General features: G+C 44.2%; 1 protein-coding gene across 6 annotated transcripts in view; it reads right to left on the bottom strand.

Moving 5' to 3' along the window:
• The window catches only part of PPP3CC (protein phosphatase 3 catalytic subunit gamma), a 76163-nt gene extending 60774 nt beyond the window's left edge, over window positions 1–15389 (bottom strand). For 2 of the 6 annotated variants that reach the window (XM_084767151.1, XM_084767155.1), the window contains exon 1: window positions 15075–15386. In XM_084767151.1, the coding sequence (XP_084623277.1) occupies window positions 15075–15123 (49 nt within the window). In that variant the 5' untranslated portion in view covers window positions 15124–15386. Of the gene's footprint in view, window positions 1–14582; window positions 14687–15074 lie in introns of those variants that run through there. The other 4 variants (XM_084767154.1, XM_084767153.1, XM_084767152.1 and 1 more) reach the window with 4 other exon arrangements.
• Between the last annotated feature and the right edge of the window lie 11774 nt (window positions 15390–27163).

Genomic DNA, 27163 nt, shown 5'->3' with positions numbered 1-27163 from the left:
AATATTATTTTTCCCTAAACAAAATAAGCAGATGAACAAATAAAAAGGAAGATTCAAACTGATAATGCGGTATAGGAAACATAAATACAAATTCTTTTCTGAGTTTCAGTCTGGGACACAAATGTGTCATCTCCAGGACCTTAAATGCTGCTGTGCTGCCTCTGTCAACCAAGTGACAGAATGAATCATCATCCAGGAAATGGGCCAGTGCTTGAGGTCAAAGTAGCTATCGTGAGAGGCTTGATAAACATTACATCCTATCAACCAAGGGCGCAGGTGTCCATGGCTCACCTGCCCTAAGTGGTAACCGCCCTGGTTTAACTAAAGAATGATCGGAAGCAGAAGCCACGAACTGCTTGAAACGCTCAGGAAGGTACTCAGACGTGCAGAGCAGATACACTGACCCAAAGCATCAGTTCCCTAGACACTCAGGATCCCAGTTGACAAAGTGATCCAAGCTTCCAGGGAGCTCATGCAGACTAAGGCAAGCCACTCAGATTAGATTTTCACACCCCCCACCCCCACCAGACTCACAAACATCTACACTGGGCTCTAACGCTCTCTTCTGGTGTGCAGGTATACAAGTAGATAGTGTGTGTGTGTGTGTAGTACTCAGTGTACTTCAGCTCCTTTATACCTTTTGCAGACTTCCTGCCTCCTCCTCCCAGCATGCTTGGAGCTTTCAGGGGATGACATTACTTTCTGCAATAAGCTAAATAAATAATTCATTTTTCATTATGCTATGTTCCTGTTCTTTACATTGTTAAGGAAATGACTGATGAGAGGGATAAGAAGAATTTTTGCTAAATACCTTTTAAAAGTATATAATATAGTTATTACTAAGTAAAAAAATGAATGACTTTAGACTTGTTTCACTCTATTATAAGTTCATCAAACAACAGTAACACTACTAATATTCAGTCTTGTTGGAATTCACCTATGAATCAGTGTATTGCTGGATGTCGGCAGACAGGAAAATTCCCTGTTTTTATAAGCCTAGAAAATGACACAGCAGTTGAAGGTGGCAATGAGTTTGATATCTTTAATTTATGGAAACAAACCACAGGGCTGGTGAGATAGTTCAGTGCCGTTCAAGCACCCACGTGAAAAAGGTTGGCACACATAATCCTAGTGCTGGGAAGGCAGAGATGGGCGGGTCCCCGGCATAATCTACTTAGTGAGCTCAAGGTCAGTAAGAGATTCTGTTTCAAAAAGTAAAACCAAAGCTCTATGAGGTGGTGCACACCTTTAATCCCAGCACTGAGAGGCAGAGGCAGGCAGATCTCTGTGAATTTGAGGCCAGCCTGGTCTATACAGCAAGTTCCAGGACAGCCAGGGCTACATAGAGAGATGCTGCCTCAAAATAATAACAATAGTGTGTGTATGGTGTGTGAGTGTGTATGTGTGTAAGAGGTTTTAACTGCTAAGCCATTTCTCCAGCCCCTACAGATTTCTTAAAATCACAGATATGATGTACTGGGTTGGGGATACAGCTCAGAAGTAGAGCCCTTCCTTAGCATGCACAAGGCCTTGAGTTTGATCCTAGCACCACACAAAGCACATGCATACACACACAGACACACACAAACACACACAGAATAAGGAATGCCAAACTTTTATTTTTAGTTAAGGGATACTTAAAAAGTACACAATCTCTTAGAATCTTACCAACTAAAATGACCACTGTTAACATAATAATATATGCATTATTATTTTGTTATTGAAATGTTACTTTATAGTCAGTTATAATGTAGACATATTATTATTTTTTATTTTATTTTATTTTATTTTTGGGGAGGTGCTTTTTGAGACAGAGTCTCGCTGTCTTTGGCTGTCCTAGACTCGCTTTGTAGACCAGGCTGGCCTTGAACTCACAGCGATCAACCTGCCTCTGCCTCCCGAGTGCTGGGATTAAAGGAGAGTGCCACCATGTCCAGCTAGACATATTATTCTTAATTTGTAGTAAGCTGGTAAAATTTTCTTGTGCAAGTAAATATTCATAACTATAATTTTTAGAGCTGGCATCATCTAGTTAGTCTGCTGCTGTTAAAATACTAAAGGGATCACTGCTGGTTTGCTTTGCTAATACAAAATAATGTAAAATAGCATGTCAACGAGCTGTAAGTGGCCAGTTTAGTGTGCTCTCTTATATGCTCCATAAGGACTTTGGTATCTTTCACCTGCTTTTCAAGCATATGGCTAATTTACAGTTCTTTAAATACAGAGTACCAAAACCACACTCATGTATGAAAGCTAGCTGGAACACCGTTATGCATATTATAAGTGTTTTCCCTAAAACATTCCTTTTAAAGGAAGGCATTTTAACCTAGACAATATTTCAAAGCACATTTTATCTTTCAAAGGCAATTTATTGATCTCCACTTACCGACGGGCTGTTTGTCTTTTTCTTTCAGACTTTCAGTTCAATTTCTCAGTAGCCTAGCAATCTCACAACCCAGCTTTAACCAAAGTAATCACCTGCATGAAATCTGCATTAATTTTATAGTAGTGCCTCTATAACTACTTTTTAAAACAAATTTATCGATGTTTAAGGACTATCAGCTGCCCACTAGTGCATCCCATTTAATATTTTTTTACATACGTATACAACAATCAATACACAAAATATTCTCATGGCCCCTAAATCTCTCCTTCTAGTCAGGAATGGTGGTTTACACCTGTAATTCTCACACCAGGAAGGCTGAGGCAGAAGGTAGAATGGTTAGGAAAATTTGAGGCCAGCATGGACTAAACACCAAGACCCTGTGTCAAAAAATAGATGAACAGATAGGGCTGGAGTGATGCCTCAGTAGCTAAGAACACTTTCAGGCCAGGCGTGGTGGTGCACGCCTTTAATCCCAGCATTTGGGAGGCAGAGGCAGACAGATCTCTTTGAGTTCGAGGCCAGCCTGGTCTACAAAGCAAGTTTAGGACAGCCAAGGCTACATCGAGAAACCCTGTATTGGGGGGAAAAAAGAACACTTTCAGAAGACCAGAGTTTGGTCCCCAGTACCCACAGAGGGAACAGACCCAGCGCCTTCTTCTGGCTTCCTTGGGTGTGTGCATGTGTGCCTTCACCTCCTCAGCACTGGATTCTAGGCACAAGCCATCACATCTAGCCTTTTACAGGAATGCAAGGATCAAACTCTGGTCCTCAAGCTTGCGTAACAGGTACTCTGGCCACGGAGCTGAGTCCCAGCCTCCTACTTCCTAATACATACATTAGAGCATCATGCCCTGGGCTGGAATGAAAATAACCAGAGAGAGCAGGAAGGCAGGTGTGTAGGACCACACGCTCCAGCTTGAACGTCACAGCTTCATCTCCTGCACCAGGTGGAGAGAGTAACAGTTTAAGTCAGTCATTCAGTGTCACCTTTTAAAAGATTATACATTACTAACACAAACACTAATACCCTAATAAACCTGTTTCTATTTCCAGCCTAGAACTCTGGGTAATAATGACATTTGTTAAAAAGTGATGTTCTGGAATCGTTGATTGACAATGAGCTCTTAAAAAGGTTTTTAAAGTAAAATTCTAAAATACCAAGGGGAAAAAATACTAAGGAAATAATTACATTATAGCTAAGTAATTACTTATTTACCCATTATTTTCTATCTCACTTTGTGGTGCCATGTGGCATATATAAGATTAGCACAGGAGTCTCCTTTGATGAAACTCACATTCTACTTAAGTAAGATACAATGATTTGCATAAAACAAGATAGAAAAGGCCATGCACGACAGCACGTGCCTGTACTCTCAGCACCTGGGACGCAGAGGCAGGAGGGTCACCCCAAGTTTGAAGCCAACCTGGCCTATGTAGCAAGTTCAAAGCCAACTACCGACCTAAGAGTCTATCTGAAAACAAAACAACATCAACAAAAGATATAAACATAAATGTGAAATACACACGATATGTATAGAAAACTGCACACAGTGCCTCTTAGCGCTGTGGTTATTGTCAGTCTAGGACAGACTGTAAGCATGGAAAAATCACAAAGAGAGTTGATAACTAATGATGGCTACAGCAATGAGCCACAGGCAGCCCCAAATTCACTTATTAAAAGAAAACCTGCTTAGTTGTCCTTCAACTTGCACAAAAATAAAAAAGGGAGAAAAGAAAAAAATTCCAGACACATATGTAATACTTTATTTATTTAGTTAGTTTTTTTTTTCAAGACAGGGTTTCTCTGTGTAGCCTTGGCTGTCCTGGACTCTTTGTAGACCAGGCTAGCCTCAAATTGACAAGAGATACACGTACCTCTGCCTCCCTGAGGCGGGGATTACAGGCGCGTGCCATCATGCCTGGCTAGGCAATACATTGTATATACGGAGATTTTAATCTTTTAAGATTTATTTTATTTCACATGTATGAGTGTTTTGCCTGCAGCTGTGCATGTATACTATGGTGCCCATGAAGGTCAGAAGAGGGAGTTAGGTACCCTGACGCTGGAGTTATGAACAGCTGTCAACTGTGATGTAAGTGCTGGGAATCAAACCTGGGTCCTCTGTAAGAGCAGCCAGGGATCTTAAGCAGTGAACCATCTCTCCAGCCTCCATATGAATATTTAAAATAAACAACTTTTTAAAACATAATTTGATATAATGTGATATAGTAAATAATATTAATACCACATGCCAACTGTATAAATATAAAATATTCAACTTTTCTATACCCATTTCAAAGTTTTTATTTTATTTTTAATTGTATGTATATGTGGTGTGTGTGTGAGTACAGCCCCCTCAGAGGCGCCAGATATCCTGGAGCTGGAGTTACAGTTTGTGTGTGTGCTTATGCATTATATACCTTGCTTATGTTATCTTGCCTACAGACACCACAATCAGGATGTTTATCCTTGGGCTGGGAAGCCTAGCTCAGTCAGTGGTCAGGGGTTTGCCCAGTATTTACATATGTAAAGTAATAAAATGCTGTTCAACAGTACCATCAACATAAAACTCTTTATAATATTTCTCCTTTATAGCAACACCAATAACTTTCCCCACCAAAAAGATAAACTTTCCCAGCCCAAGGATAAACATCCTGATTGTGGTGTCTGTAGGCAAGATAACATAAATAAATAAGGCATATAATGCGTAGACACAAACACAAAGACAGACAGATACACACACACACACTTAAAAATATAAAAAATCTTTTTTAAAAAGGGAAGTCCCATTTGAGTGCCACAGGGTATTAGGTAGATGTAGTTATTTAGATAGGGTGTTTGTTTAGGAACCTTGCATTTCTAAGAACTGGGATTGCTAGGAGTGATCTCCTGTCTTTGTAATCGCATGCCTGTGCGCACCTCTGGCACTTGAGGCAGAGGCAGGAGAAAAAACGAAGATAACAAGTTCAAGGCCAGCCTGAGATACATAGTAAGACCTTGCTCAAAAAGCCAAAGACAAGAGTGGGCAAGAGGGGACTCAGCAGGTAAAGGCTCTGGCTGCCAACCCAGATGACCTGGCTTCTACCGCAGTAATCCACACACAGCAGGAGGGAACCAGTTCCTGCAAATTGCTCATCTGGCCTCCGAAAGCATGCCCTGGCCTGTGTGTACTCCCTCACTACCACCACCAGCAAATAAATACATAAATGTAACCCTGCTCATTTATTTCAGTCACCCTGCTATGCAACACACATCCAAAGCTCCCTCCTTCCCACGGCGAACCCTGCACCCTCTGCTCAGCAGGCCTGCATTCCCCGCCATCCCACCAGGCCTTCCCATCTGCGCTCCACTCACTTCAGCTTTATTAACTTCCACATGGAGGGCAGACCTTGCAGAAGCTGTCTTTCTGGGCCTGGCTTATTCCGCTTATTAGTTTGTACTCCAGATTAGTCTACGTTGTCACAAAGGGCAGGATTTCCCCCGTTAAGGCTGAGCGCACACTGTGTGTGTTGTGTTTGTGTATGCACATTTCATGGTCATGGATCCCTAGGCTGACTCTCTTTGTGAATGACGCTGCATTGAACACAGGAGGACAAACACCCCTTCAACAGGATTGCTTTGGTTTCTCTGCATGTATATCCAGCAGGAGAATTCTAGATCACATGGAGGTTCTATTTACTTTTTGGGGGTCTGGAGGACAGCTTGGTCAATGAAGAGCTTGGCTTTGCAAGCACAGAGCATCCGTTTGATCCCTAGAATTCATGTAAAGAGTCTGTGTATGAGTGGTAATCCCCGCAGCAGGGAAGCTGTCCGGGCTCACTGGCCACGCCAGTCTAGCCTAACTGCTACGTGGCATGCCAAAGAGAGACCTTGTCTCAAAGGTTGATGATATTTCTTTCTCAGGATACCTAAGACTGTACTCTGACCTCCACATGCATGGGAACTACAGCTACATATACCCATAAACACATGTCCCTGCCCACCCAACAGCATCATCATCATTATAAACATTTATAGTGGCCTCATATAGCTACCTCCACTTTTATTATGGCAGCACCCACTAGAACCATTCCACTTTACTTTTAAACTTCAGCAAAGCCTATCCATCCATAGAAAAACATAAATTGTCTCATCTCTTTAGCCACTGATCATGGAGTTTAAAAGATTATCATTTTACAGAGTATGGGAGCAAACCTTTCACACCAGCTGTGGTCCAGTTTAGTCACCCACTTTTCCATGGGCATTAGTCACAGGCAGCTCCATGGCTCTAATTCTCTGCTGCACTTTCGGGAGGCAGGTTATTAAGTGCTATACTGGGTGAGGACCTGCTAAGCAGTAGCTAAGCTTCTAAATATAACCAAAAACGTATTCAACACATTTCTGTAAGGAAGAACTCACAAATACTTGTTTATGAATAGGCAGATTTCCAAAATCCTATGTATATGGGAAAAAAAAAAAAAGTGAATTTCAGCATTTTTCTCCTTAAGTATTTTAGGTTTAAATCTTTGCAAAGCTAAGAAGACTTAAGGTTGAAAAATATAAAATATTACTCTAACTTTTCATTTCACATGCCAGTTTACATAGAACAGGTTTCCTTGTCAAATTTCATCAAGATTTATGATTAACACCCACCTTCATGTTGAGGCCTCAAATATGCTAAGCAAGCTCTACAGTGAACTACACCTCAATGAAAGCTTAACTTATTGAATGACTGCTAGCATCTGCTAAGTGCCTACAATGGGAACTGAGCTATGCACTTCACACAGATCATTCTTTAAATTCTGAGGCTGGTGCTAGCTACTATTTTAACTCTATGGCTAAGAAAAGTAAATAACAGAGCACATGCTCTTTTCTATACTATTATCCTAAAAACAAGCTTCTTACAATTGCTCTTAAACAGACCCCAGGCACCTAGTGAGTCATATGTGAGATACTGTATTCAGCTTTAAGGATACACAACTATTGCCCTTGAGAAGAACAGTTTAGTGTGAAAATGTTTTGGGGGGAGGGAACAGACCCAAGGTTTTGTGAATACTAGGCAAGCGCTCTACCACTGAACTATAGTGTACTACTTCCAGCATGAAACCTCCCAAATGTTTGTAAATCTGGGGCTGGAGAGAAGGCTTCATGGTAAGAGCACAGGTTGCTACTACAGAAGACCTGCATTCAGGTCCTGACATCCACAGACTGCCTCACAAAGATCTGTGACTCCATTTCCAAGGGGCCCAATACCCTCTTCTGGCCACAGGGGGAACACACACACACCCCTGGCCACACATGATACACATACATACACGCAGACAAATGCTCATGCACATAAAATTTAAAAGGAACTAAATCATTTTTAAAAGTTTATAAAGCAGCCAGGCATGGTGGCACACACCTCTATCCCAGCACTCAGGGAGGAAGAGGCAGGTGGATCTCTGTGAGTTCAAGGCCAGCCTGGTCTACAAAAAGTGCAGGACAGCCAAGGCTACACAGAGAAACCCTGTCTGGAGGAGGTTGGCGGGGGAAGGTTTGTAAAGCAGTTAAGATTGTTAAAGGGTGTTCACAGGAAATAGTGGCAACAGTGGCGAAAGCAGAATCTATGTATACAGACTTACTGTGTGCCTGCCACTGCACTTTGGAGAGTCTATTAATCTTTCCTATCACCCTGTAACTTAGTCTTCATTATCCCTCTTCTAGAGAAGCAGACTGCCCAACTGGCTTGCCCATGGTCATGCAGCTACCCACTAAAAGGAAGAATTTGAATCTAGGGAAATCTGGCTTTGAAGGCCATGATCTAAAGCCATTATACTTTACAGCCATCTAGTAGAGAAAAAATCATCAGAAGTCCTCTCGGCTCAATCTTTTTTTAATTTATTCATATTACATCTCAATTGTTATCCCATCCCTTGTATCCTCCCATTCCTCCCTCCCTTCCATTTTCCCCTTACTCCCCTCCCCTATGACTGTGACTGAGGGGGACCTCCTCCCCCTGTATGTGCTCATAGGGTATCAAGTCTCTTCTTGGTAGCCTGCTATCCTTCCTCTGAGTGCCACCAGGTCTCCCCCTCCAGGGGACGTGGTTCTCGGCTCAATCTTGATGAGGCAGGTTGTAGGACAACTTCTACACGGAAGTAATGCCAAGTCACAGATGGAAAACACCCAGGGACCAACATGCAGTGGTACAGTGGGTTGGAGATGTGATGTGAGACGCTGAAGAGGAAGTGGACAGAGAGGTTAGGGAGCCTTGGCATGGGAGGCAGTACTGTTCACCAACTCAGACGCTAGCCTCCAGGCAGGAAGTACTCACGAAAGATTTCAAGTGTAAGAAGGCCTTTACATTGAAGGCCACATGGAGAAAAAACAGTCAAGCAAAAGGCCACTCAGTGGATAAGGAAGACGTGAAAGGGGGAGGCAGGTTATGCCGAAGCCAGAAGGCCAGCTCACCTCATCTGGTGGGACTGGCTCCATAGTGAAAAGCAGAAGAGCTGAAATGGCTGTCACTTGAGCCAGTTACCAAACTGGTAAGTGATGGACAGGACAGGAAGTAAGCTTAGAAAATCCTTTCTCCTCTACTCACTAATAGCTTTAGTATCTAGCTTCAGCCTTTTTCCCTCCTCACGTCTAATAAAATTAAAAATTACCACTACTCATCATTTCTTTATGTGATACTCTAATATCTTTATAATTATAGATTAGGTTACTAAGTCTTTTTGTTTTGTTTTTGTTTTTCGAGACAGGGTTTCTCTGTGTAGCCTTGGCTGCCCTGGACTTACTTTGTAGACCAGACTGGCCTTGAACTCAGTGATCCACCTGCCTCTGCCTCCCGAGTGCTGGGATTAAAGGTGTGTGCCGCCGCCGCCACCACCACCACCCAGCACTAAGTCTATTTTTAAATACATCAAAATAACTTTGCTATCTTCCTTGTAAGTTTTTGTTGTTTAGGTTTCTTTATCCATTGTATTTTGTGTGTATGACTGTTCTGCTTGTGTGAATGTATGTGCACTGCATGCACGCCTGATGCTCAAAGACACCAGAAGAGAATGGCCTGCAACTGGAGTTACAGACGATGCGAGCCACCATGTGGGTGCTGGGACCCAACCCTGGATCTTCATAGGAGCAACAAGCGCTCTTAACTGCTGCGCCCCCCCCCCCCCAGCTTCTTAGTGGATCAGTCACCTGCCCTCACGCCCCGTTCTTCCCCTCTTCACTTCCCCTCTGCATATGGCACTTCTGATTGACCTGCCTTCTCCTTCCTCTTTGGTTACTCACAGATGTTTCTCCATGCACTAAAACTTGAAAACTGTTATATGCTAACTGTTCATACAATGAAGGTAGGAATGAGACTGGGGCGTGCTTTCATTTCCGTTAGTCATTTGGCAATTAAATAGCAGTGACAGGCCAAAATGACTACAAATGACACAATTAGCTGAATAATTCTCTTACAGATAGATGCACATCTAAAAATTAAATTTTTCCAAAAATATCACTCTAATGGAAAAGTGTTCTATTCCTAGTACCAAATATGGCTTAAGAAAGGACTTTAATTATTTGTCACTTTGACTCATTAGCATGTTCCTGTTAACTCATCTGGCAACTTAGAGACTTTATAGTAAACTGTGGTCATAAGTTATTAGACTGGATGCAAAGTTCAGTGCTACGGTGCTTGCCCAGCATGCACAGAACTCAAGGCTCCATCCTCAGAACTGAAAACAAACAAGTGACATGGTGCTTTGTAGAAGACTGTACCATTAAATGTGTAAGATTAAGCTTTGGTCACAACCAATAACACAGGCTAAGGAGAACAGCGTCTCTGTGCTCAAAAATGAATTCAATGTTTAGAATGTCCTTTCCGCAGTTTGAGTTCTATTCAGATGTATGAATCTCAAGAGCAACTCCTCCAAGTGCCTCATGTCTCAAAGTTTGCAGGTTATTGACTACAACTGCAAGTCAAGCACAGGCCAAACCCTGCTGGCATGCACAAGTACATGCTGTAAGGCTTATTTACATTGAAAATTCACATACGGAGATGTTTCTCAGGATTGGTATTGTGCTACCCCACTGAAAACCTAAGATACCAATGTAGGCTCAAAAAGACTTTCAAGCCAATGCTACTCAGAAAAACCCTGTCTCAGGGGAAAAATAAAACTAACTTTCAAATCATCTCAGGCCATCTGCATCCTTCATGGGAGCATTTAGGTAAAACTACAATATTTATGTTAAAATATGAAAGGTTTGTATGTGTGAATTTGCTTTCTTCTTAATTCTAAACTCCAGGAGGTACAAATGCAGCAGCTGTTTCGAGCATGAAGTTTTGTTTGTTTGTTTTTTGTTTTTCTTTTTAAATCTTCTTTCTGCCTTTCAAGTTCAGACTAAATTTTAAAAAGAAAAAGAAAAGAAGATGAAGAAGAAGCAGCAGCAGCAGCAGCAGCAGCAGCAGCAGCAGCAGCAGCAGCAGCAGCAGCAGCAGCAGCTGCTGCTCAGTGGTTAAGAGCACTCTCTGACTTCTCTTCCAGAAGTACTGAGTTCAATTCCCCACAACCACATGGTGGCTCACAACCATCTATGATGTGATCTGATGCCCTCTTCTGGCCGGCAGGTGCACATGCAAATACAGCACTCATCGACACAAAATGAAGTAAATCTTTTTTTTTTTAAGAAAAAAAAAAAGAAAAGAAGCAACTTAAAACATCTCATGACATGAAAGAGGGGGGGAAATCCCCAAAGAAGAAAAGAAACTTGAAAATCGGGGGAAGGGGGTGTCAAATGGGAAAAAATTTCATAACCCAGTTCTTTGGGGTCCTAGTTCTCTGCTCCAGATACCAGCAGCAGGACCAGTAGCAGAGGCTCTGCCTTAGAGGCTCATAGAAACATGACTCTCAAAGCAGAGAAACAAACGAGCACAGTTAGGACACACAGTTAGGGTAGCACAGTTAACAACACTTAATGAATTAGTAAAATCCTAAGAAGTTTCAAAGATAAAATAAACTGCGGAAGAGCTGGGCAGACGTTCACCTCTTCATCCTTGTGGATAGGCTTCCACTCCTGTAACCTCTGCATTTCAAAACAGCTGTTTCTTGGCTAGGAGGAGGGTTGTATGTTTAACCTTGTAATAATTTCATCTTCTTCCTAACCTTGGCATTTTTCGACTGCTAATGAGTTCTCCTAACCACTTATGTAGCTAGAGATCTAGTCTGCAGTTGGGTATGGTGGCACACACCTGTAATCACGACACTTAGGAGGTTGAGAAAGGAGGACTGCAACAGTTTAGAGGCCAGCCAGGGCTACATAGCAAGATCATGGGGTAGGGTGGGGGGTGGTGAATATGAAACTGATGAATATGATGTTTCTTAATATTATCTCAAGTTTCCACAATCATAGCATCATTTCTACTAACTATGGTAAACAAGAAATTATTACAAATTAGGTTTTGTTTGTTTGTTTTTCAAGACAGGGTTTCTCTGTGTAGCCTTGGCTGTCCTGGACTCACTTTGTAGACCAGGCTGGCCTCCAACTGCCTCTGCCTGCTGGGATTACAGACGTGTGCCACAGTGCCTGGCTCAGATGAGGTTATTATTCAGAAACAAGTGTCCATAGAAAGGCACAGTTAAAAAATTAAAAAAAAAACTGGGTGTGGCATTGGATGTCTTTGATTGAAGCCTGGGAAGCAGAGGTCATCCTGGTCCGCATAGTGAGTTCCAGGCCAGCCATGCTACACAGTGAGAACCTGACTCAAAACAAACAATGTTATAACGACAGTCAGGGCTGTAGAGATGGCTCTTCTGTTAAGGGTGATGGCAAAGGATAAAAATATAATGAATCCCATTATTTTAGGTACAAAACAAAACAAAACAAAACACTAGCACATACACAAAAGATAGCTCTCCAGAAGCAGGAGTCAAAAAGGTTTCTACCTCCTTCAGGGTCAGAAAGCTGCATTCAAAGGACATTTAAAATGCAATCACGCCCACCCACCTACTCTTCTCCAAGATTTGCTCACACAAAACAATTAAGCAGGCTTCAAAGTTAACAGGAAATAACACAACCGAAAATAACGGGTGTGGCGCCACCTCCAGTGCAGCTTTGGAGCTGTGAATAATGCGGACAACTGTCAGATCAGGAGCCCGATACAATAGCCATTCCTGCTCAGTCACAGCCGGCACGTGCGGCTCCTTCTTTCTTTTTTAAAAACAGGACTGCAAGGTGCCCAGTCTGGCCTTGATCTCACTTTGTAGCTGAGAAAAGCCTCGAACTCCTGACCCTCTTCTCTCCACCTCTCCAGTGCTGTGATTACTGGCATTCAGTGCCATGATTGGCCTCACACCCCATGTTGTTAAGAGAGAATTAAGCTATTTCAACTCAAGAATAAAGTTACACAGAACCCGACACTGCTGAGGTCAAGTGCTCATGTCAAAGTTCTCGTTTGTACGGTGAATCCACACATTATAAGCATCTGAAATCATTTACCTTTATTAATTTAATTTAGGCTTGGGACTGGAGAGACTGCTAACAGCACCTGCTGCTCTTTGTAGAGGACTCAGGTTCTGTTGCCAGCACCCACATGACAGCACACAACAGCCTGTTAACTCTTGAGGATCCTCTTTGGCCTCTGAGAGCTCCAGGCATGAGCATGGTGCACATCCATACATGCAGGCACAATACTCATATACATAAATAAATAAATCTAAAGAAAGAAAGAAAGGCTAGGCATGGTGGCATGCACCTTTAATCCAAGCACTAGAGTGGAGGCAGAGGCAGGCAGAATCTCTGTGATTTTGAGGCCAGCCTGATCTACATAGTGAGCTCCAGGATACCCAGGGTTACAGAGGGGAGTGCCTGTCTCAAAATGCCTTACACTGGGCATGTAGTATATAATCCCTGAATTTAAGACTGCGGTGAGGAGGCAACCATGAGCCTGCCTGGCTGGACCACAGACCTGCTCAACCACTCACACACAGAGACATAGGTCTTAATTACACAGTAGCACGTAGCAATTTGTAATTCCGCTAATGAACAAGTGTGTATCCTATCATACAGACCGTAAAGATGGAATTCACTCAGCTGTAAACACGCCTAGTAGTAACAACACCTGTGCTTCAAGTGTCTTTCATTTCACTTCTGTTTAAGTGTAAGAAAAGGTCATTGAAAAACGTCCTTTATCCATTATGGTGGAAAGAGCTGGTACAAAAGGAGATTAGACTTTGTGGTTCTTCAAGGTCTAAAGGTGTCAGTAAGCCTTGCTCAGGCCTCGTTCATCCTGACTTGACACGGGATTCAGGCCTAACTGGTTCCCTTGCCTGCTGTAGCTGAGAAACAGGCAAATTTTGACAGAGAAAAGTACCGGAAAGAAAAAGAGGGACGAAACACTACCATGGTACAGTGGTAAGAAGTCATTTTAACATAGGAGGAAACCGCCAATACCGTCACAGAGCCGAGAGCACTGACCATATTAACAGTACAGTTCAGAAGTTAATGGACTTAAATGGTGACCTTGCTCCATCAGAGAAGGTTGTAAGAACTGATTTCTGAGTACTAAAAGAGGCAAATATCCTCCTTATGGGGGATGCTGTGAAGACTTCTGCTAAAACAACCATGACACCTAGCTGTTAATGGACTAATATAATTCATATTATATATGAATAACTGACTTAAATCCCCAATGATACCAAATTCTGAGACGGAAAGTCTCGAAAGTGCCATATGTACAGTTCAGCAAGGCAGAGAACCAACCTTTATGACACTAATGACATAATAACATTTATCACCTTTCTCTCTGTAAGCACTCAATGGGCTTCCCCTTTAAAAAAATATCTTTGCTAACCTTAGTTTCCTAATATCTTAATGAAATAGGGGAAAGTGTTTTAATAGTTTTCCCCCTCCTACTGTGATGAAAATGACCTCACCTAGAAACAGCTGGTCTAAGCATATTCCCTTCTTAGAAAACAGTGCTTTCAAACCAACTTTTAATGGGGGGGGGGGGGGAGGGGAGGAGTCTTACAAGTCGGGACAATAGAAGTACATGGATCAGTGATTATGTTTGACAGGTCCTATTGGGTAAAGGACAAAAACTATTCCACAAAACCCCTCAAGATTTAGAAACACTTTATGTTTTCTTCTTCTAATAACAATGAAAATCAGATATAATGGTAGACATGTCACAGATTATTATTCACCAAGTCCCTAGAGCCAAAGGGAAAACAGAATACCCACATGCCAAGAAATCTGTAAGCTCCTTCAAGCATCATTAAGAAAACTTCTTGCTTCTTTTAGTAAAAGCAATGACTTGTGATATCTAGAAAAAAATGGGCCAAACACGCAGAGTATACCCACCACACCCCTCAAAGAAAATGTAAAGGGTTAGGCAAGGCGCTGTCAAGAAAGCGCTGAGCCTAAGGAAAGGCACGACTTGGGCGACCCAAGTGAACTCCCTGCTCACACAACCTTAGACGGCGTCCCCAGATAGGAGACAAGGAAAAGGTTAGCAGGAGGGACCGCCTGGATGCTGTGGGAGTGGATGGCGGGCGCGGGCGCTCTACCCACCTCCCGCTAGGTACCCGTCCAGCAGTCACCGAGGACGCCGGCGGACGGCCGCCCGGTCCTCCCCGCGCCCTGCAGCGCCTCCCGCCGCTGCCTCCATCCCCGCTCCTCGAGTCCCCGAGCCGTCGCCCGGCGGAGGGCCGTTCCCCGCGGCGCACTCGGCACCTTTGATGACGCGCTCGGTCGTGGAGAACTGAGGGCGCCTCCCGTACATGGTCTCCTCCCGGCTCCGGCGGCCCGCAGGACACGAGCCGCCGCCTTCGTCCCCAGCAGGCTGCGCTCGGAGGGTCGGCAGCCACCGTGCCGGGCCCCGGACTACGGGGCGTCCTCGGACGGCGGCGGCCGCAGCGCTGCTCCCTCCCTGCGGCGGCGCCCGCGGCTCGGCGGGGACGACCGCGTCGAGAGCGACGGCGACCGCGGCTGAGGGAGAGACAACTAGGGAAGATCCGCGACTGCGCGCGACCGGGGCCCCGCGTGCGCGCCTCCGCGCTCACAACTTCCCGGCGGCCCCGCGCGCCGCCGCCGCCGCGCTGTGCGCACGCGCGTCTCTCGGCTCTCAGCTCGGGAACCCAGCCGCCGGCTGTTGGCACGTGTAGGGAGGATGGTCCCAGCCTACTGCTTGACGCCCCAGCCCCTGCCTGGAGCATCCCGCACCAACCAGCCCCTGGAGCCACAGAGGCAGCGACGGTCTTGGGAGCAGTCCAGCGTCCTGATTCTCCGTGGCACCGAGTCTGTGTCCCCTTAGCAGTGAGAGCCTCTGTCTTCTCATGAGCCCTGCTTACCTCCGGGTCCCCCACCCACTTTTGTCTCCAGAAGAAATTAGCCATTCTGCCCTGTTCCTCAGATTACCCTCTCCTATTCCCCAACCCACCAACCCTTGAAACTCCTTAAGTCACTTCATGTTTTTGTTGAGTGCAGCTTGTATCTAGTATTCCTAAGGACCTTCTTGCCTATCCTTACTGCAGTCCAGCACTTGGGAGGGTGGAACTCCCGTTCCTGAGCAGCGGGTGTCCCTCGTTCTCCCCTGCCCCCCTTCTTACAAGAGAAAGCAGAGTCACTGGCTTCTGAGATGCTAGCACAGACCTCCTTGATGAAGGGAATTGCCTTCTAACCAACCTTCCCTTACGTGTCACCTGCCCACTCGGGTGCATGTATTCTACCATGGTACAGTGACACCGCACCTGCCTCTATCGTGGTGTGTGTGTGTGTGTGTGTGTGTGTGTGTTGGTTGGCTCACCCATACGAGCACATGTGGAAGCCAGAGGTCCAGGTAGGGTGTCATCCTCTATTGACCCTCCCTTTAATTTAAGAAACAGGGTCCCATTAAACTTGAGTTAAACTTGAAGCTGACATACCAGCTAGACTGGATGGCCCACAGCAAGTCCTCTGGGATCCACCTGTCCCTCCTTCCCCCATAGAGTTGAGGTTTTGTTGTTTTGTTTTTGGATTTGATCTGTATAGATTTATGTACAGAAAGGGGGTTTGAGGATAAGGGCTAGAATCAGACCCTAAACTTTCTCTTGGTGTGTTGACCTAAGACCTTTCACAGGAAGGCACACTTGAGGAAGGAGCACTTGGGGACTCAATAAAATGTGGTTTTGTTTTCACAGAGCCTGGCTTCAGGCTCCCACAATGAGAATGGTTCAGAAATTTAAAGAAAGTTCTCCATTTAAGAAGCAATCAGGCTGGAAGAGCAATACCCATTCTTAACCACTAGTCACCTCTCTGGTCCCTGGACTTCTTTCCTAACTCTATTTTATTGATATTTGGAATCACATTTATTTGTTGTGTGTATGCACTTGTACAGTCAATCTTCCCTGTGCACATATGGAAGGCGGAGGATAACTTGCAGGAATTGGGTCTCTCGTCCCATAGTGTTGGTCCTGGGAGTTGAACTTGGGTCATTGGGCTTGTTAGCATGTGACTTAATCCACTGAGCATCTCAAAAGTCCTGACCTTAAATTTCTGATCCTCCCGTCTCTATCTCCTGAGTCTACACAGTGAGTCCAGGACAGTCAAGGCTACACAGAGAAACCCTGTCTCAAAAAACTGAAAAGAAAAAGAAAAACAGTAACAGAAACAAAACAAACAAAATAAACTCAGTCCAGTCAGATGTGGTGGTGCACATCTGTAATCTTAGCACTCGGGAGAGGGCCAGAAGTTCAAGGTTATCCTGGCTACTTTGCAAGGTTGAGGTCAGCCTTGGCCATGTGAGATCCAGTCTCAAATAGCAAAACAAAACCAAGTCAGTGGCAGAGGATTTGACTAGTATAACTTGGCCAGAGTTGGAGCTCAAGTGTCAGAAAAACAAACAATGGAACTAGGGATGTGGCTCAGGGGTTACACATACACACACACACACACACACACACACACACACACACACACACCCCTATACAAAACCAGCTCAGTGATTTCAGATAAGGACTTTCTAAGCACAAAGGTAATTAAAGTAATTAAAGATTACTATGTTTGACTACTTGAAAAAGATAAACATAATTAAAGGCATAAAACAAGAAAGTATTTGCATCTCACCTGTCAGTGTAAAGAATGCCCTGTTTAAAAAAAAAAAAAAAAGACCCAGCACAGCAATTTAAGTGTTGGGAAAGGCCAAGACCAAACAATTCATTATATGTATGGGGGTGGGGGATTGGTTTGGTTTTTGGATTTTTTTGTTGTTGTTTCTTTGTTTTGTTTTTGGTTTTTCAAGACACAGTTTCTCTGTGTCACCTTAGCTGTCCTGGACTTGCTTTGTAGACTAGGCTGGCCTCGAACTCACAGAGCTCCACCTGCCTCTGCCTCCCTGAGTGTTGGTGTTACAGGCATGCGCCACCAAGCCCAGCTAATTCATAATCTTTTTAGTCATAGTGATGTATGGCTGTAATCCTAGCACTGGAGCAGTGGGGGCAGAAAAATCCCCACAAGTTTGAGGCTTATCTACACAGCAAGTTCTAGGCCAGCCATAGCAACACAGTCAGATGAGAGCCTGTCTTAACAACCACAGAAATCGCATAAGTAAAATAAAGAGCTGGGGAGATGGCTCAGGGGGTTAGAGAAATTGCTTTGCAAACCTGAGGACCCGAGTTCAAATTCCTAGTCCCACATATAAAAGCTGGGTATGCTACATGAAACCTCAACACTGAAAGGTGGGCACAGGCAATCCTGGGCTCTCACTAGCCCGATAGCCTAGCCCAAAAGGCAGGCAAACTCTGGTTCAGTGGGTGACAACAAAGTGGGGGACAATCTATAAAGATGAAGATACCAAATGTCTACCTTTGGCATCCACATGTACACATTCACATGTACACAACACACACACACACACACACACACACACACACACACACACCATATGCACACAAACAGACGAAGAATAAAAAAAAAAATTGGCACTAAAATTTAAGAATGGGACCAGCCTGCTAGTACAGGCCTGTAATCCCAGATTCTTGGGAGGCTCAGGCAAACTAGAAAGTTCCAAATCGGCCTAGAGTACAGAGTAAATTGAAGGATAGCCTGAACAACTTAATGAGACTACGTCGTGAAATCAAAAGTAAGAATGAATAAATAAATAAAAATAAAGCAGGGATGGATGCAATTCCATGACTCCTATAATATAATCTTAGCACTTGGGTGGCTAGGGCACTGTTAGCTACATAATGAGTTCAAGACCAGTCTGGGATATATGAGACCCTGTCTCAACAACAACAACAACAACAACAACAACAACAACAACAACAACATACAACAACAACAACATACAACAACAACAACAAGCAGGCAGGAGCTGTATTCTAGTTCATGAGAAACAGAATGAGGAAGACTACAAGTTCTAGGCCAGCCTGGGCTAACAGTGAGATCCTGTCTCAAACAAACAAACAAGATTCACTGAGCTAACCACAACCCACGCCTCTTTCTTACTATTCTCTGCACAGGACAAAACTACCTAATAAATTAGAAACGACCAACATTCACATTAAGTTGTTTGAGTTGGCTCATGGCTGCAGTCCCAGGCCCAGGCTGAAGCAAGAAGGTCAAAGGGTCAAAGCCAGAGCTGGGGATAGTGGGTAGCATATGACTCTAGAGCAGGAGGCAGGGAGATCAGTTCAAGATTATCCCCAGCGACATATCCAGTAGAAGTCTAGCCTGGGCTACACTAGATTTTGTCTTTTAAAAAATAAATAAAGAGGGACAAAAAGAAAAGGCAAAAAGGGCTTTTGAGTGGACTGAGCTATATATTGAAACCCTGTTTCAAAAACCAAAAGGGACACGTGTTTCACTGGGTCTCTATTAATTACTTTAAATTTAGGTTTCCATTTCAGGGCTTGTGAGACTTGGAGTATTTCCCTAAGGACTGCAGAAGTTTTAATTAATGACCTCTAAGAAATACATGATTGTGAATGCCTTTAATTTAACAAAAGTGCAGAGGGTCACAAGTTTCTATTGCCCTGGAACACTAAGCTGGCTTCAATGTCGATTTACATGAAGCCATGAAATCTCAGCTGTGTGCAGGCCAAAGCCTGAAGAAAGCTTTAGAAACAAGAATAAAACAAGCATTTCTAATGATTTGTTTTAGCTTATGTGCATTACTGCTTTATCTGCATTTATGTCTGTGCTGGGTCCCCTGGAAATGGAGTTATAAACAGCTGTGAGCTGCCATGCGGGTGCTGGGAATTGAACCTGGGTCCTCTGTAAGAGCAGTAACTGCTGAGCTGTCTCTCCAGCCACCAAAACAAGCATTGCTAAAACAGCCACATGGTTGTTTTGGAGTGTATGGTTTCTGATTCATGTGAAAAGTACTACATAAATCTGTGCATACTGTGTGGTGTGTGCACATGTATGTGTGGTTGCAGGTGCACATATGCAGGTTTGTGCCCAGAAGCTATAGGGGACATCTGGTATCATTTCTTTATCACTCTCCACTTTCTTCCTTTGAGGCAGGGTCTCTAACTGAACCTGGAGCTAGGCTGGCGGCCAACAAACCCCTACAATCCTGGGATTTGAATTCAGGTCTTCATGCTTGCACATGCCTGCACATGCTTACACACGCCTACAAATGCTTGCACATGCCTGCTCAGTGAGCACTCTTTCTGACCCATCTCCCCAGCCCTTAAAAAAAAAAAGATTTATTTATTTATTACATACACAGTGCTCTGCCTGCATGTACACCTGCAGGCCAGAAAAGGGCACCAGATCTCATTAAAGATGGCTGTGAGCCACCATGTGGTTGCTGGGAATTGAACTCAGGACCTCTGGAAGAACAGCAAGTGCTCTTAACCTCTGAGCCATCTCTCCAGCCTTCCCCAGCCCTTTTTGTTGTTTAACTTTTCTTTTTAAAAAAAATTCCCTAGTAACAATGTCTTTTTGGTTTTTGGTTTTTCAAGACAGGGTTTCTCTGTTTAGCCTTGGCTGTCCTGGACTAGCTTTGTAGACGAAGCTGGCCTTAAAATCATAGAGATTCGCCTGCCTCTGCCTCTCCAAGTGCTGGGACTATAGCCATTTGCCAATGCGTCCAGCTGACAATGTTTCTTTTTAAATTTAGTTTAATTTATACATGTTATGTGTATGAGTGCTTTTATTTTTAATTTTGTGTGTATGAGTGCGTTTCCCACATCTGTGTCTGTGCCATGTGTGTACCTGGTGCCCAAGAAGGCCCAATGATGGTGTCAGACCTCTTGAAACTAAAATTATAGAATGTCATTAGCTGGGAGTCAAATTCCCATCCTCTACGAGAGCAGCAAGCGCTCTAACCATTGATCCATCCCTCTAGCCCTGTCTTAGTCCTCTATGGCTGCGAGGAGACACCGTGACCACGGTAGCTCCTATGAAGGAAAGCGTTTAAGTGGGGCTGGCTCACAGTTTCGGAGGCATGATCATCGCGGTGGGAGGCATGATCATCGCGGTGGGAAGCATGGCGACATCCAGAAATACATGGTGCCGGAGGAGCTTCAAGTTGTAAATCTAAATAAATCTGCAGGCGCCAGGAAACTGAGTGCCACATTGGGCGTAGCTTAAGTCAAAGAGACCCCAAACCCCATCCCCACAGCGACACTCTCCCTTCAACGAGGCCACGCCTCCTCATACTGCTGCTCCGTATGGGCCAAATATTCAAACACGTGAGTCTATGGGGACCGTTCCTACTCAAACCACCACAAGCCCCAAATGATATATTTTTTTTTAAGTAAGCAAACAAAGCAATTAAGGCATCTTTCTTTCTTTCTTTCTTTGATTTTTTTTTTCAAGACAGGGTTTCTCTACATAGCCTTGGCTGTCCTATAGACCAGGCTGGCCTCGAACTCACAGTGATCTGCCTGCCTCTGCCTCCCGAGTGCTGGGATTAAAGGCGTGCGCCACCACACCCAGCCAAGGCGTCTTCTTATGCATGTATCTTTATACTTTGTTCTAATTCAATTCATCCCTCATTCATTTTACGTTTTGTTTTGTTTTCCTGAGACAGAGTTTCTGTGCTTCCCACCACGCCTGGCTCCTTTTTACTTTTTATTTTGAAATTCCTAAACTTCCCAGGCTGGCTTTGAATTTACTCAGTGGCCCAAGTAGGCCTTAAACTTCCAACCCTGATTGCCTTGGCCTTCCATGTCTGTGCCACCAGGCCGTGTTAAAATAGATATTCTTGGAGCTGGAGAAATGACTCAGTGGTTAAGAGTACTGGTTGCTCTTCCAGAGGACTCAGGTTCAATTCCCAGCACCCACATGGCAGCTCATAACTGTTTTGTAACTCCAGTTTCAGTGGATTTGTCACCCTTGCACAGACATAAATGCAAGCAAAACACCAATACACATAAAGTAAAATTTTTTTAATTTATTTTTATTTATTTACTTAAGTCCATTTACATATAATATAGCCAATTTATATATTATATATACATGTATTATATATATGTATGTATCGATTAGAAAAACACCTATGTGGTATATGTACATGTGTGTGTGTGGTGGTGGTGGGGCTGGGGGGAGGGGGGTGTCATGAATCTCTGCATAAGTACAGAGGCCAGAAGAAGACATCATAATATACCTTATTTTTGTGAGATGGGGTCTATTATTGAACCTGGAGCTGGGCTGGCAGCCAGCAATTCCCAGTGAACATGGCCTATGCCTGTAATTCTAGCACTGGGGAAACTGAGGTCAGATGTTAGTGAGTTTGGGCCAGCCTGGGCTACCTACTGAAAGTATTTGTAAAGGATTGTCTTTACAAAAAAAGAAAAATAAAAAGGTAAGAATGATAGGAAACCAAGCCTATTTAGATGGTTGTAAGGAAGTGAAAAGCTGAAGAATGTCTTTCCGACTGGCAAGCCTCCGCTTACAGGCTGATGTCCAGGGCATTGTTTTGGGGGTCATGTGAGAACCTTAGCGGCATATTATCCGTTGGTCTTTCTGGGAGAAACCCATGTATATTACTTTGCTTTCTGAGAGAAAACACTGACCAAAAGTAAACTGGTAAGCCAAGTGGTAGCATACACCTTTAATCCCAGCACTCGCAGAGGCAGAGGCAGAGGCAGAGGCAGAGGCAGAGGCAGAGGCAGAGGCAGGCAGAGCTCAATAAATTGGGGACCAGCCTGGACCACAGAGTGTGTTCCAGGCACATAGCAAGACCCTGTCTTAAAAAAAAAAAAAAAGGACAAAAAAAGGGGCTAGAGAGATGGCTCAGCGGTTAAGAGGACTGTCTAGTCTTCCAGAGGCCCTGAGTTCAATTCCCGGCAGCCACATGGTGGCTCACAACCATCTATAATGTGATCTGATGGTCTATTCTGGCATGCGGGTGTACATCCAGGTAGAGCACTCATATACATAAAATAAAGAAATAATTTTTTAAAAGGATGAAAAAGTAATGTATGAAATAGTTTGTGTGGCCATAGTTCATCACTAAGGGAAGCCAGGTCAAAAAGGCAACACCAGAGCTCGGAGGCAGAAACTGAAGCAGAGACCACAGAGGATGCTGCCCCTGGCTCGTTCAGCAACCCTTCCCATACAGGCCAGGTCCACAGGCCCAGAGATGATACCGTCCATGGGCCGGGGCAGTTAGCAAGCAAGAAAAGCCCCACAGACCAGCCCACAGGCCAACCTGATGGTGGCAATTACTCATTGAGGGTCCCTCTTCCCAGGGGACTAAGTGTCAAGTTGAGAAAACTTATCAGTAGAGAATCCTTTCTTTCATGCACTGTATCCTGTTAGCTCACTCCTGCAACAGTTCAGTTTTATGTATTGCATATATATTTTTTCTATAATTATGTTTTATTATTTTTAAAGATTTATTTATTTATTATGTATAGTGGTTTTGCCTGCATGTACACCTTCACGCCAGCAGAGGGCACCAGATCTCATTATAGGTGGCTATGACCCACGATGTGGTTTCTAGGAATTGAACTCAGGACCTTTGGAAGAGCAGCCAGTGCTCTTAACCCCTGAGCCATCTCTCCAGCCCCGTATTGCAGATATTTCTAAGAGCATAAAGCAGATTAGGTATTTTGACTCCAAAGTTTCAGATGCCAGCTCCTGTCTCCTGAACTCTGACTCCCATCTACTTCCCCAGCCTTTCCTCTGGGGCTGTTACAGTTAGGGCAGCCTGGTCCTCTCCTACATCTTGGCCTCAAGCGCAGCCAGCTTACACTCACCCCGCCTCTTGCTTTACTGACCCTTTAGCTTGAAACATTTTTCTTCTCCTAGACTTTCACAGAGTTATAACTCAAGTCAAACGACCACTGTCCTGGGCCCTTCCCTGATACCCAGCATCCAAGTGAAAAGTCAGGGTTGCAACGTGTCCTGTAACCTCAGCAGTGGCTGGGGACAGGGGGAGAAGCACTGGGCTTGCTGGCTGCCAGAATGGGCCATGTCTCAAGAAAATAAGATAGATTGTGATGTTCTCATCTGGCATCTGTACTCGTGTAGGTATTCATGAACTCACACGCACATGTATGTACACCACATATGCATGCATGTGTGCCCTCAAATCCTATATAAATAAACCATCATCATTCTTAGGAAAGAAAGATCTAAATTCCAGACTTTAACTGCTCACTCATTTTCAAAATAAGAGGGCCAAGACCCAACCAAACCAAACTAAAACAAACCCCAAATCCTGTAATTTCTGACCTTGTGTTATAAACTGTGACTTGGACCTTGGATATAGGACGCCATCAGACCACAGCTTAAAAGAGTCCGTTGGTGAACCTCAAAGTATAGGGAGCAACCGAGGGGACAGATATGACCAACGCACATCACATGCATGTATCAAAGCGCCTCAGTGAGTGCCGTGAGGAGAGACTAGTTTTAAAAAGACAGTTGTAGGGTACCTGAAAGAATCTCACATTTCAGGAAGAAATGATCAAAAAGAGTTTTTTCTTCCTTACCAGCATCTATAATTAGCACACATATCCCCAAGCCTTGAACATCCTGACCCTCCTGGCTCCACCTCACAAGTGTTGCAATGTTGGGATTACAGGCTTATATTACACATTCCAACAGAAATATGTATTTAAAGAGAAAACACCTTATTTACAATTACTTCAGCAAAGGGTTTGTCAGGGACCTCCACTGAGATATGACCTGATATGTTTGTGAAAACCCAGGGGGGCTGGGTGTTCCTATCTATGAGCAAACCACAGGTACAGAAGTAAACCTCAGAGCCTCATGGAAAAAGCACTTCCTAGTTTATGATCACCAGGCCAGAGAAAATCTAGTTATTCCTTAACTATAATTGATGCTGCAACCAGCATCTGGCAGACTACCTGCTGCCAAGAAAGTCTGTTAACTCACTTCCTTTCAAATCAACCTTGAGAGAGGAAGCTGAAATGTTGAAAATATGTGGGGGGGTGTTCATGTACATATAAACACACATTTATGTATGTTTATACACATACGTGTACACACATACACACACACAATTTCCTTGGCCTTAATTTTCTTTCGGGCATGGGGGTTATGGGATGGAGAGACAGATCAGTACTTAAGAGAAAGTACTGCTCTTGGAAAGAACCTGAGTTCAGTTTCCAGTATCTCACAACCAACTGTTTAACTCCAGCTCCAGGGGAATCTGATGCCCTCTCGTGGCCCCTGAGAGCACCTGCACTCACATGCACAGACCCCTCCCCAATTCCCATAGGCATATAATTAAAAATAAAATCTTCTAAAGTTATTTAAGATTTTATTTTTATTTATACGCACGAGTGGTATTGCTTGCACGTGTGTATGTGCATCACATATATGCCCAATGCTTCGTGCCTGCAGAATCCAGAAGAAGATGTCAGACCCCTTGAAAATGGGATCACAAACGGTTGTGAACCACCACATGGATGTTGGGGGGAAAAAACCAAGATCTTCATTAGGAGCAGCAAGTGCTCTTAACCAACAAGTCATCTCTTTAGATACCCCTAAAGTATTTATTTAGTGTGGGCTAGCCTCACATATACCATAGCACCTTTGTGGAGGTCAGAGGAGAACTTGCAGGGGTTGTTTTTCTCCTTCTACAATGTGGGTGACAGGGTCACAGCTCAGGTCATCGGGACTGGAGGCATGCCCCTTACCTCCGAAGCCCATATATACATATATGAGTATGGTGCACTTTTAAAGCAGGTTGGAGCCAGGCGTGATGGTGCATGCCTTTAATCCTAGCACTTGAGAGGCAAAGGCTAAGAGTTCAAGGCCAGCCTAACCTACCAAGAGAGTCCCAGGACAGCCAAGGCTATAAAGAGAAACCCTGTCTCAGGGGATGGGGGTGTGTGTGTAGGCGGGGAGAGCAGTCTAGAAGACAGGGATTGTGACTCAATGTATTCCAGAAAAAGGAAGAGACTGACTTTCAGTGGGCGTTGCTTGGGTAGACCTACCAGTCTTCAGGAGTATGTGTATTCATGGTAGACCACCAAGTGCACACACATTTCAAAATAAACATACATTTTGTGTGTCTGCACAGAGTATCTTTGCTATTTCTCAGAATGGGTTTTCTTCAAATCAGATCGGAGCATCACTGACTAGGAAAGAAGCAAGGAGGGAGGAAGCCTAATTACCTCAGAAGACATTTCCAGTTCTAGTGCATCTCACCCCCTCCCCCAAAGGGCTTAGGAGCTAAGAGCATTACCAGAGAATGTCTGCACTGACAGCTTTAATCATCTTAAAGCCTGTTTACTTCCGTGCTGCGTGAGGCATACTTCTGCCCCCTTCAAGTATGTCTCTAAACACACGGGCACCAGCTGAGAAACAGGAAGCATCACTCCGAAACAGATGCTGCCTGAAGAAAAAGGCGGCAGTCCGCAAACCCAGGTGTACCATCTGGCCTTCCCACTCATTCTTTCTGCACAGCAGGTGCTGACCTATCAGACAGCAACTGAAGGCTCCACGCAGGAGTTCGGTGTGAAAACTTCAACTAACAATGCAAGTCCTGGCAATGAGTTATGCAAAGAGAAAAACCAAAACCCTGCCTGGGAAAGAAGTAAGAGCACACGAAGTGGGAGTTCCCAGAGAAAGAATAGACGCCAGTGCTGCGGCCAGCGTCCTCTGTGACTACTCCAGCCAATGCGTAGCAAATTAAAAGGCCAACATGAGCTGAGCAGTGGTTGCACAGGCCTCTCTAATCCCAGTATTTGGGAGGCAGAGACTTGCAGATCTCTGTGAGTTTGAGGCCAACCTGGTCTACAGAGAGAGAGAGAGAGAGAGAGAGAGAGAGAGAGAGAGAGAGAGAGAGAGAGAGAAAACTGTACAGAAAAGGGGGTGAGGGGAAGACCACATGAGGGCTTAGATGGCTAAATGCTTATTGGCACTAGATATTCTTCCAAAAGACCCAGGTTGATCCCCAACACAACTGTTGGTGGCTCACAACCTTCAGGGGATCTGATGCTATTTTCTGGCTTCCAAAGACACTACAGGCAGGCAAGTGGTACACACATGTAAATGCACACCCTCCCCCACCCCAACCACATATATTTAAAGACCACTATGATTTGTGGATGCTGTCCCAGGATAGGTGGTTTTGCAGAGCTATTCTAAGCTCAGAAAAATACTGTTTTGCCTCAGGCTGGGCTTAGTCAAAGTCCACAACTGCATCCTACCAAGACCAGAATAAACCTCAACAAAGCTCTGGCTGAAATCTTAAGGGCTCAGGACACTATTTCAGAGGGTGCCACCCACTCATGAGCAGTCTCTGATACTCAGGATACTGCCTGTAACTCATGATAATTCACACTCTAAGTTTTTTTTTTTTTATGTTTTTTTATTTTATGTGCACCGGTGTTTTGCCTGCATGTATGTCT

Source organism: Acomys minous (genome assembly GCF_964271855.1).
Source record: "Acomys minous genome assembly, chromosome: 18".
In the NCBI taxonomy this organism is placed as follows: domain Eukaryota; kingdom Metazoa; phylum Chordata; class Mammalia; order Rodentia; family Muridae; genus Acomys; species Acomys minous.
This window is presented reverse-complemented; position numbering and strand designations above follow the sequence as displayed.